The 12,504-nt window shown below is 36.0% G+C and overlaps 1 protein-coding gene across 2 annotated transcripts in view; it reads right to left on the reverse strand.

Moving 5' to 3' along the window:
- The window catches only part of camta2 (calmodulin binding transcription activator 2), a 63,983-nt gene that overhangs the window by 44,546 nt on the left and 6,933 nt on the right, over positions 1-12,504 (reverse strand). For both annotated transcript variants that reach the window (XM_056448671.1, XM_056448672.1), the window contains exons 2-7: positions 9,727-9,827; positions 8,238-8,341; positions 6,378-6,445; positions 5,245-5,380; positions 4,148-4,219; positions 3,375-3,525 (exon numbers count right to left, since the gene is read on the reverse strand). In XM_056448671.1, coding sequence (XP_056304646.1) covers positions 3,375-3,525; positions 4,148-4,219; positions 5,245-5,380; positions 6,378-6,445; positions 8,238-8,341; positions 9,727-9,757 — 562 coding nt within the window. In that variant the 5' untranslated portion in view covers positions 9,758-9,827. The remainder of the gene's footprint in view (positions 1-3,374; positions 3,526-4,147; positions 4,220-5,244; positions 5,381-6,377; positions 6,446-8,237; positions 8,342-9,726; positions 9,828-12,504) is intronic.

Genomic DNA, 12,504 nt, shown 5'->3' on the forward strand with positions numbered 1-12,504 from the left:
ATAACCTTGTGACATTAATTGCGTGTGTGAACTTTGTATACAGAAACAGTTTGGGGATAGTTTCGCTGGACCATGAGTCTGCATTTTAACCATTAAAATAGCTTCACACAAACGTTTACGTCCACTAAGAAGAATGGAGATACCGCTTGCAGACATGTCCGATTTGGACATTAAAAAGCAAATCCTCTGCAAAAAAAGGAGAGCCGACATGAACAACAGGAAGGACAGAGTAAGGAAGGCTTTGAGGGATGCTGGGAAAGTATATTTAAATCAAAGAGGAGAACAAAAACCAGATTAGATTTTCTTTTGCGTCAAAACCAGCTAAATCCGCTTGTGCTTTTTATGCAAAAACCTCTAAATCCACCTATCAGGACAAGACAGTGTAATTAGTTGAAAAATGACTAAAGATGCAATTAGAAATTATTTTATCAAACATAAAACACATACACAAACCACCTGAAATTAAAAATACATCTGCCAAGTAAGTGGCGGTTCATTCCGCTGGGGTCACCCCTGATAAACCAGGGACTAAGCAGAAGGAAAATGAATGAATGAAATCTGTCAAGTAAGTGCATTAATCAATAACATTAAAACTGACAATAATTAAATCTTAACAATCTGTTGTCATTTCTGATATTTGGGATTTAGATTTAATATAAGTAGAGCAGTGTAAACACTGGAAACATTGTAAACTAAGCTTGGTAGATTCAAATAATGTAGTGTAAACACATTGTGAAACATCCATTTCTGTGCATTGTCCATTAATATTAAAAGTAATTAAATTTATTGAAGTAATATAAATAATGTATAGTTTTTACAGTATATTTATTTATTAAAACAGCTTACATTAGCATTAAAACACAAGGTAGGTCTATTGTGCAAAAAAGGGGATGTGTCTCAGATAATTTTAGAAGCTGTCATTCATTCTCACCATACTCAAGGTCTTGGTCTGTTGTTTTTTCCTCATAGCATGCACGCGGGATAAAAGACGTGCATCTTAACTCTGTCTTTCGTGAAATGGAGTTGCCGTTTAATGTTTAGTAAATCAGACTCATTTAAAGTAGCGTTACTGGGCAAAAAAACGTTATGAATGAAAGCTACACTTCCCACTGTACTGTGTGTTTTCTTTTTCTTATAATGCACAGAGTTTTTAGGTAAGGGATGTTTTCATTTGCCATTCACTGACAATCAGACAGGCTCATGCAGTTCATCAAACTCCATCTTTTAGAATCAGAAGCGGAATAAAACGCCTCATAAATGCTGGTGCTTCAGTACGCCGTTACATTGAAATAATATGATTCGATTCGCGCCGTCTGATTGGTTCTTGAGATATAGCGGATTTGCTGTCAAAAGCAAGTGTCGTTTAGCGGCTTTTGCCAAAAAACTGTTATTTCTGAATGCGCTGACGCTGTGATTTAGATGATTAGAAGCACATCTATTAGTTAAACATTCACTACGTGCCTGAAGCATTCACTCAATGTCATGAACTCTTTTTTGGCGAAAGTGGCGTTTAGCGGCTTTTGCATCTGAAGTCTTCATTTAATTATTTATATCGTGAGATGGCGGAGCACGAGAACAGTTTGAAGTAGTATATACACAGGTGTGCTGCGCCAGCTTTTCTAAATAAACAACATTATTTAGCTATGATGTGTCTGCATGGTATGTATTTGTTGTTGTATTTATTTATTGTTAATAACTGATTGTTATTGCCTGTACTGTACGAAGGTCTATGGTATTGTACATTGTTCATACTGTATTTTCTGTTTCTAAATAATAATAATTATTATTATAAGCTTGAAAGAAATGCTTAATATTAACCTGAAGTTTCTGTTACTGTACTAAATCTAAGATAAAGGAATCAGATCTTTAGTGGTTGGAAGTGATCTGATGAATTGGAGTTATACTGTTCTTCCACACTAACTGGACATATTTAATTCTTCCACATCTGAGTAGGGATAGTTACCGAAACTCAGTACTTTATTGGTCTCTGTGCTACATTATAAAAGACAGAAGTATAGATAAGCTCTGATATTAACGGTGCTGCTATCGGTAGTGGAGAATTATTGCTGAATAAACATTACTTACAGTAGCATACTTTAACTGCCCGGCCTTTTCTAATTTGCAATATTTGATATTCGTCTGCACAGTCGGCAATCTCACATGAGAAATGTTTGTGTTTCTGCCCAATAGTACAACCAAGCACGTCAACATAAAAGCCTTCACAGTTCTCGGCTGTGCGCGCACACTCAGTGGAGGCTAAGCGCACACATAGCTCGCGATACAGACTCGCACACACACACACACACACAGCTCGTAAGCTTGCGGAGTGTAAGAGAAAACCAAACAGGTTGTATTTCCCAAATGAACAGCGACAATGCTCGTTGCAACAAACGCATCAAGTTGTTTTCTTGTACAAGCGGAAACGCAAGCAATCTGGCTACGTGAAAATATCTTTCAAAAGTGCATTACTGAAGACTAGCTAAAGTGCATTACCTGCCTAGCTAAACATAATCCACATCGTTATGCTAGCAGTCAATCACATAAGGTCGCTCTAAATTAGTGTAATATTAAGTTATATAAACACACATTAGGTTACATTGAAAACAGTATTTTTTTTCTGCAGTAGCCTAAATAAATCTTAAATATTAAAAATGCTTTTACATCAGCTGTATTTACAAATAAAGCATATGAATAGATTAATAATAAACTATTCTTATTAAGAAATGATAAAAAGCAGCTTTCTTTTACACTGTCAACTCCCAAAACAACATTAATTCACTTATGTGAATGCGTTAATGAAAAATCTTAAAGATTATCCGATTATTTAACTGCATTTTGCAACTCAAAGAGGCATGGAGCAAAACATACCGAGAAGGATCCAAGAGAATGGTTAAAAACTGAGAGTCATTTTCCTTCAAACCCTCGTACATCCTTTTACAGGAAAATGTTTATTTATTTGTTTTACAATTATTGGTTTTGTTTTATTTTATATTAAAAATGTAATAATAAATTTGTGTTGTTAATTCTGTTCAATTTGGGGTTTTTTTCATAAAAAACACTACAAAAAGTACCGTAAGAGAACCGTTAAAGTACCGAACCGATGAGTGGTATTGATAAAAGTAGTAATACCCTTAAAAGCTTAAAGATACCCATCCCTACATCTGAGAAATATAAATCATAATTACTTTAGATTTTAATACTGACACTGAAAAATCACCTTAGAACTGCTTAAAATATGGACTTTTATGTTTCTTCGTCTAAGGCCTCAACTGTTGACTGCTAATACAGCACATCTGTGATTGGTCGATTGCTTTTATAGCAGACCTGTGATTGGTTGTTTCCTTATATATCAGATGGTGTGATTGGTCACTCACACATGGGTTTGAGTTGTGACAGTAGCTCGTCTCGGCTCCAGCGCAGACTGTCCCGCCGGTCGGTCAGAGTGCAGGACACCGGACCACATGACTTCACACTGTCCTCCAGCGACGGCACGTTCAGGTAGTGCACAAGCACAATGTCTGGATTCTACACACACACGTGTGGGTCTGTTTTTGTCTTATGCATAATTCTCTAACCACATCTGTTTATCTGTAATCTGAATTTTTATTAAAAACTGAAACAAAATGTAAGATATTAAATTATATATAAATGTTAATTGAAATCACTCTAAAACAAAACAATAATAAAACACATGAAATTAATCATAAACCACTGAAATAAAATATAAATACGGTAATAAAACACTTTAAAACAAAATAAATGACTTAATAAAACATTTAAGATATCAAAATTGTGTAATAGAAATTATTTTAAAACAAAACAATTTAAAACAACACTTACAATCAATCAGAAACCACTGACATAAAATATAAATACTGAAATAAAACCCTTTAAAAACACTTACTAAAACATTTAAAATATTAAAATTTGTAACAGAGATTACTTTAAAACCAAACAATTTAAAAAAACATTTAACATGATTTAAAACCACATAAATAAAATCTAAACACTACAATAAAACACATCAAAACAAAAATAAAAACACTAAAACATTTAAAATATCAGATTCTGTAATAGAAATCATTTTAAAACCAAAAAAAGGTCATTAAACATTTCAAATTAATCATAAAAATGGTCACAAACTAACCTGCAGCAGCCAATAGCATCTCCTGTGGAATGTTGGGACGATGGAGGAATGAACATAACAACCGTAAAGACACTGCAGAAAGAGACAGAAATGGACAAAAAACGTTCATTCATCAAAAATTTAATACTTTCATTCAGAAGAGATGCATTAAACTGATCAAAGTAAAAAAACATTTATGAATTTAAAGATTTCTATTTTAAATAATCGCTGTTATTCTGCATCTTTCTGCTCATCTGCACACATGAACAAATGTTATAGTAACAAATAGTAGCAAATACTGTAGGTGTTTTTGGACAACACTATAATAAAGTACTTGTTTTAATCTTATAGTTGCTATGGTAACAACAACTACAGTAATTGATCTGTTGTGGTGAATCTATAGTTGCTATGGTAACACAACAACTACAGTAATTGACCTGCTGTGGTGATTCTTTAGTTGTTATGGTTACTACAGTAATTGATCTGTTGTGGTGATTCTATAGTTGCTATGGTAACAGCCACTACAGTAATTGATCTGTTGTGGTGATTCTATAGTTGCTATGGTAATACAGTAACTACTGTAATTGATCTGCTGTGGTGATTCTATAGTTGTTATGGTAACAGCCACTACAGTAATTGATCTGTTGTGGTGATTCTATAGTTGCTATGGTAACACAGTAATTACAGTAATTGATCTGTTGTGGTGATTCTATAGTTGCTATGGTAACACAGTAACTACAGTAATTGATCTGTTGTGGTGATTTTATAGTTGCTATGGTAATAGTAATTACAGTAATTGATTTGTTGTGGTGATTCTTTAGTTGCTATGGTAACTACAGTAATTGATCTGTTGTGGTGATTCCATAGTTGCTATAGTAATACAGTAACTACAGTAATTGATCTGTTGTGGTATAATATAATATAATATAATATAATATAATATAATATAATATAATATAATATGTGTTTATCTGAAAATAACGGTACAACCTTATGATGCTCATCAGCCAATCAGAATCAAGCATTCAGCAGCCCAGTATAATAAACTCTATTAATATTTGACAGATATTGTGCATATAGTTTCAGTGTGCTGCAGCCGTGTGTTTTTGCTCTCTCACCTCCATGCCCTGAACCTTCAGCTTCATGTGATCCTCTCTTGTCGTCTTTCCATCTTTTCTCTTCTTCCAGCAGTATCCATCTTTCCGGTATTTGACCTTCTTGCGATTGTACAGTATGATTGAACCGTTCTGCGGCCTGCACACAACACACAATCAAAAAGACAATGTTTATTACAAATTAGAGATAATAAAGGTGCAGTATGTAGGACCTAGTGGTTGAAATAGGTATTGCAGTTCAAATTCAAACATTGCAGAGGGTTTTGTTTTACCTGGCCTAGTTAAACTGAAAGTGGGCGGAGTTAGAGAGATCAAAACAAAGACAGACATTCCGAAATGGAACTAGGACGTTCGATTAATTAAAATCGTATCGAAATGCAATTGATTTGAACATGAACATGATTTAAATTCTAAATTGTAAATTTGAATGCCTCATTTCCACAGTACGGTACAGTACAGTACGATACGGGTCACCTTTATCAGGCTTGTGTCTCTACTGCCAAATGGTACCAAAGGAGTACGACAGACAATTGTAGTCAACGTCAATCTCGCTTGAAGTTCACATATTGTATGAGAAGCACTTCTTACTAGTTTAAAGAAATGCTGTATATATGTAAATACTTGTGTATAAAGGTTAATTACTAAACTTTCAATGAACAGAATTTGACTACATCTGCGGATCAATGATAATGCGAAACATTCTATTGTAACGTCTGTGATTCTATATAAATAAATAAAACACTCACTTCTCGCGTGTTTGGTTGTGAGACGTAGTTTGTGGACCAAGACAAAAATATCGGTGATTCTTCCTATAGTAAAGTCATGCAGTGTGAAACCCCCTGTTGCTACATTTATTTAATCAAAAGTACAGTACAATAGTTAAATATAATTGTACTATAAAATTACTGTTCAAATATAGTTTATAATTTAATTAAAAAATTTATTCCACTGATTTAAAGATGAACTTTTAATAAAAAATTCAATAATGTAATAAAAGCAATAATGACTGAAAACATACACACTGGTGTATGTTTCTGAAAAATCTGCAAACATACTGTGGTATTGTTATGCTTTAGAAGAGTCTAAAACGGACATACAGCACAATAGCATTAAAAACTAAAGAGGATTCTACTGACCTGGTCTTAAGGGAACAGGAGAGCCACTCGTCATGTCTGTCGAAAGAAATCAGGAAGGATGCAATTTCCTGAAACACACACAAAAACACCAGCATATGACAAGCAGTTAGTAACATGATCATTTAGCATTCATTCATCCTGAACCAGACACTTATTATTGTGTTTTCAGGCATTTTATAGCCAACTTTAGAATATTAGGAAAATATTAATAATAATAATAATAATAATGGCGGCACGGTGGTTCAGAGGTTAGCACTGTGGCCTCACAGCAAGAAGGTTGCTGGTTTGAGTCCCGGCTGGGGCAGTTGGCTTTCTGTGTGGAGTTTGCATGTTCTCCCCATGTTGGCGTGGGTTTCCTCTGGGTGCTCCAGTTTCCCCATGAACTGCCAACTTATCCAGCATATGTTTTCCAGCTGCAACCCAGCACTGGAGAACACCCATACACACTCATTCACACACACTCATTCACACACACACTACGGCTAATTTAGTTTATTCAATTCCCCTATAGCGCATGTGTTTGGACTGTGGGGAAAACATGAGCACTCAGAGGAAGCCACGCCAACTCAGTACAAAAATCTGCCAAAAAAATACAAAACTTTGGAAATTAAAGTGAAAATGAAAAATATACTAATTAAAGTCAATGCATAGTATAATAATATGATCATAATATTACAAAGTGAAATCATATCTATATTTCAGGTAGTTAAAAACTAACCAAAAGCACCACAACAAAAAAGACTACAGTTAAATCAAAATATAAAATGTAATTAAAAGCATTAATATTTATATATAAATATAAAACACAAAGAAAACTATTGGAACTATGATTAGAACCTACAAAAATTTTGAAAGAAATTTACATTTTAAACTTTTAATATCACAGCGAAAAGTATTTGTATAATGCTTTGTTTTAAAGGGCACCTATGATGTAAATCATCTTCTGAAAGCTGTTTGGACAGAGCTGTGTGTAGGTATAGTGTGTCCACAGTCATACTGGGGTGGTAGAAACCCAATCCTCTACAACACAAGTCTCTTTATTTTTATTTCCTTATGTTAAAATAGGATCCAAATCCCAGTGTTTCTGAGACCCACCGCAACGTGACATAGGAGTGTCGTTTCCCCCGCCCACCAAATTGATTGACAGGTGCCATGTTTCTAGGATAACATCTATACACAAGATCACAGAACATTTTCTGACAAATAAACTGAGATTAATATATCTGTTTATAAGTTTCAAATGCTTTTAAAACAGAGCATGTTTGTAATAAAAACAGTAAAATCGCTGTCTAAATTGTTACTGCTATAATCACCACGGCCACATGGTGTCAGTAAATGTGCATATATATGTGTGTGTGTGTGTGTGTGTGTGTGTGTGTGTGTGTGTGCGTGTGTGTGTGTGTACTGCAAACGGCATTTGTGTGTGACTCAACATTTCAGAAAGGCTCGAATAAACTCCACCACAAATATAATGAGCTGTATCATCCTGTCTGTCTATCACTGACGGCTGTTTATCTGAAGCAACGCAGGAGAAGCAGACAAGCACGTGGGAGCGGTGGGTGGAGAGAAGCAGCTCATTTAGATTTAAAGCCACAGGCTACAAAAACAGCTACAACTCTACTCAGACACCAGAATGGGCAGATCCTGGAGGCTCTAAAAAATAATCTGATGTATATTTTGAGCTGAACCTTTACACACACATTCTGGAGACAGCAAAGGCTGATCTAACATCTTGAAAGAGGGGTACAATAGGTGCCCTTTAAATATTAAATATGCAGTTTAATATCGACAACAGGATTGCAAAAAGCTGAAGTAGAAGTGAAAGTGTGAAAATACGATCAGATGTGAGTGTGTGTGAACCTCGTTTGTGTTCCAGCGCAGTCTCTCTTTGGGTAAAGCGGGGGTTGGAGGCAAACACTCCAGCAGCTTATTGGGCAAAAACACTTTCATCTGAACGCTGCTCTCTGCATCACACACAACATACAATACTGATTATAGCCTATTTACACACTCTGACAAAACAATCATAATGTGTGTGTGTGTGTGTGTGAGTTTCTATGTATGCATGATATATATTCATGTGTGTGTGTGTGTCTATATCTGTGTCTATGTATGAGTGTATAGGTATACATTTGGTTGTATATGTATGCATGTGTATGATGTCTGATAATGCATGTGTGTGCATGTGTAGTATACAAGTTTGTCTATGTATGTTTGTGTATGTATATGTTTATGCCTGTATGTATGTGTGTCTATGTATGCATATGTTTGTGTACACCTATATGTGTGTATGCCTACTGTATATATGTGTGTGTATGTATATCTGTGTGCATTCCTACTTTCTATGTATGCATATGTTTGTGTATACCTATATGTGTGTGTGTGTGTGTGTGTGTGTGTGTGTGTGTGTGTGTGTGTGTGTGTGTCTATGTACGCATATGTTTGTGTATATATTTGCATGTGTGTGTATGTATATATGTATGTGTGTCGATGTATGCATATGTTTGTGTATTCATATGTATGTTACTGTCTATTTGTATGCATATGTTTGTGTATGCCTATATGTGTGTGTGCTTGTATGCATGTGTCTCTATGTATCCATGTGTGTGCATCTGTGGTATAAAAATTTGTCTATGTATGTTTGTGTGTCTAATTATGCAAATGTTTGTGTATGCAAATGTGTGTGTGTATACCAATATATATATATATATATATATATATATATATATATATATATATATATATATATATATATATATATATATATATATATATATATATATATATATATGTGTGTTTAATGTATGCATCTTTGTGTATGCATATATTTGTGTGTGTGTCTATGTATGCAAGTTTGTGTATGCATATATGAGTGTGTATGTGTGTGTTTGCATATATGTGTTTGTGTGTAAATATGTATATGTTTATGATTGCATATATGTATGTGTACGTGTGTGTGTATAGATATATATATATATATATATATATATATATATATATATATATATATGCATTTGTTTGTGTATACATATGTGTGTGTATATATGCATATGTTTGTGTATGCATATATGTGGATATATTTGCGTGTGTATATGTGCATTTGTTTGTGTATGCATATAAGTGTGTGTTTGTGTGTGTATATATGCATATGTTTGTGAATGCATATATGTGTGTGTTTGTGTGTGTATGTGTGCATATGTTTGTGTATGCATATGTCTGTTTTTGTATGCATATATGTGTGTGTATATATGTAAATGTTTGTGTATACATACGTGTATGCATATGCTTGTGTATACATGTATATGTTTGTGTGTGTGTGTATATACATATGTGTGTATGTGATTCTTACCGGACTCTGTGGCGTCGTCCTTGTTGTTCATGGTGAAGTTCACACACTCCTCCAGCCTGCAGAGGGCCGTCACACGAGCCAAGGAGGACGAAACTCACACACTAACACACAAACACACACACAATCAGTGCTTTACTATAACATCTCTTCATCAAACTGAGGCATTCAGCAAACAAGAAACCACTGCTCCACTGAGATACTACTGCAGATTTATACAGTGTCTGTTTCAAATGTCTCTAATATTTCTCTGATATTGATATTGTTGGTGTATAAACACGAGATCTTTTTTATACACACACACACACACACATTGGGGTCATATAGAAAAGCTTCTTTCTCTCTGCATCTCTGCTCTTTGTTGCCTGGTAACCGCAGCAGTAGGTGATCACATGTATTCTCTCTCTCACACACTAACACACACACAGACACACACACACACACACTCACGCACAAACACACACACACCTTTTATATAATATGGATCGATGTCCTCGCTGTGAATTGAGTTGGTTTAGTGGTTCTGGTCCAGACAAACTGAAGCGGCTCAATCACTCTCACACACACACACACAGTTACACACACACTTACTCACACACACAAAACAATAAACACAAACACTCACAAGCACCTCACTCAAACCCACTTAAACACAAACAGCACATCCACACATACACACACACACACACACACACACTCACATAAACGCAAACACAAGTACTCACACAAGTACACACACTCAAGTCCACTTAAACACAAGCAAACGCAAACGGCACATGCACACATAAACACACAAACACATGCATACAAACACACTCACAAACACGCACACAAACATGCAAACACACACACACACACACCCACCCACATGCACAGACACACAAATGCATACACACACACAAACAATCACAAGTGCAAATGCATGCACACAAACACACTCACACAGACAAACACAAGCACACACATGTGCACAAACACACTCACACAGACAAACACAAGCACACACATGTGCACAAACACACACCCACACAGAAAAACTAGCACACACAAACAAACACACAAACAAGCACACACAAGCACACATACACAAACACCAGCATGCACACACACACAGACAAACAGAAGCGCACAAACAAACACAAGTACTCACACAAGCACACATACACAAACACCAGCATGCACACACACACAGACAAACAGAAGCGCACAAACAAACACAAGTACTCACACAAGCACACACACTCAAACACACACAAACACAAACAGCACATGCACACATAAACACACAAACACACACATGCATACAAACACATACACACACACACACACACACACACACACACACACACACACACACACACACACACACACAAGCAAACACATTCACACAAAAACAAGCACACAGAAACACACGCACAAACACACACACAAGCACACACAAACAAACACAAGGACACACTCACAAACACACACACACACACACACACACATGCACACACTCACACAGACAAATACAAGCACACACAAACAAGCACGCACGCATGCATGCACACACATTCACATACAAACACAAGCACACACACATAAACACTCACACATGCATGCACGCATACAAACACACACACAGACAAACACAAGCACACATACAAACACAAAGATGCAGACAAACACAATTACACAGACAAACACAAGCACACACTCGAAACTAGCGCACACAAACAAACACATCCGCACAGACACATGCACAAACACACAAACAAACACAAGCACACACACATAAACACACAAACACACAAACACAAGTGCACATACATGCACACAAACACACACACAAACACACACACAAACACACACACACACACAAACACACAAACACAGACAAAAATACTCACAAACACATGCACACAGACACATGCACAAACACAAACATTCACACATGCATGACGCATACACACACACACACACACAAATAAAAACACACATGGCACACACACATAAACACATGCACAAACACAAACATTCACACATGCATGATGCATGCATACATACACACACACACACACACACACACATACACACACACACACACACACACACACACACACACACACTCACATACACAAACACACCCACACAAACAAACACACACAAAAACAAGCGCACAAAAATACACTCACAAACACATGCACACAGACACATGCACAAACAAACATTTACACATGCATGATGCATACACACACACACACACACACACACACACACACACACACACACACACACATATGGCACACACACATAAACACATGCACAAACACAAACATTTACACGCACGACTCATGCACACACACACACACACACACACACACACAAACAAAAACACACATGGCGGACACACACACACACATACAAACAAACACATTCACACAGACAAACACACACCCACACACACATGCACACAAACAAACACACACAAACAAATGCACAAACATACACAAACAAGCACACATACACAAACACAAGCACACACAAACAAACACAAGAACACACACACACGCAATCACACACACACACACACACACACACACAATCACACACAATATTGAAATATTGAAATAAATGAATGAATATTCATGTCCTGATAATAACGCACCCTCAGCTAAACACTTTCCAGAAGACAGCTAACATTTCTAAACCAGCACATTTGGCAGATAAAACCAGTCAAACCAGACCACTTCAAGCTCAGGTGTAGCACAATCCCCCTCAGAAAGAAGAATAGCTCAT

This window comes from Danio aesculapii, chromosome 23 (genome assembly GCF_903798145.1).
Source record: "Danio aesculapii chromosome 23, fDanAes4.1, whole genome shotgun sequence".
In the NCBI taxonomy this organism is placed as follows: Eukaryota; Metazoa; Chordata; class Actinopteri; order Cypriniformes; family Danionidae; genus Danio; species Danio aesculapii.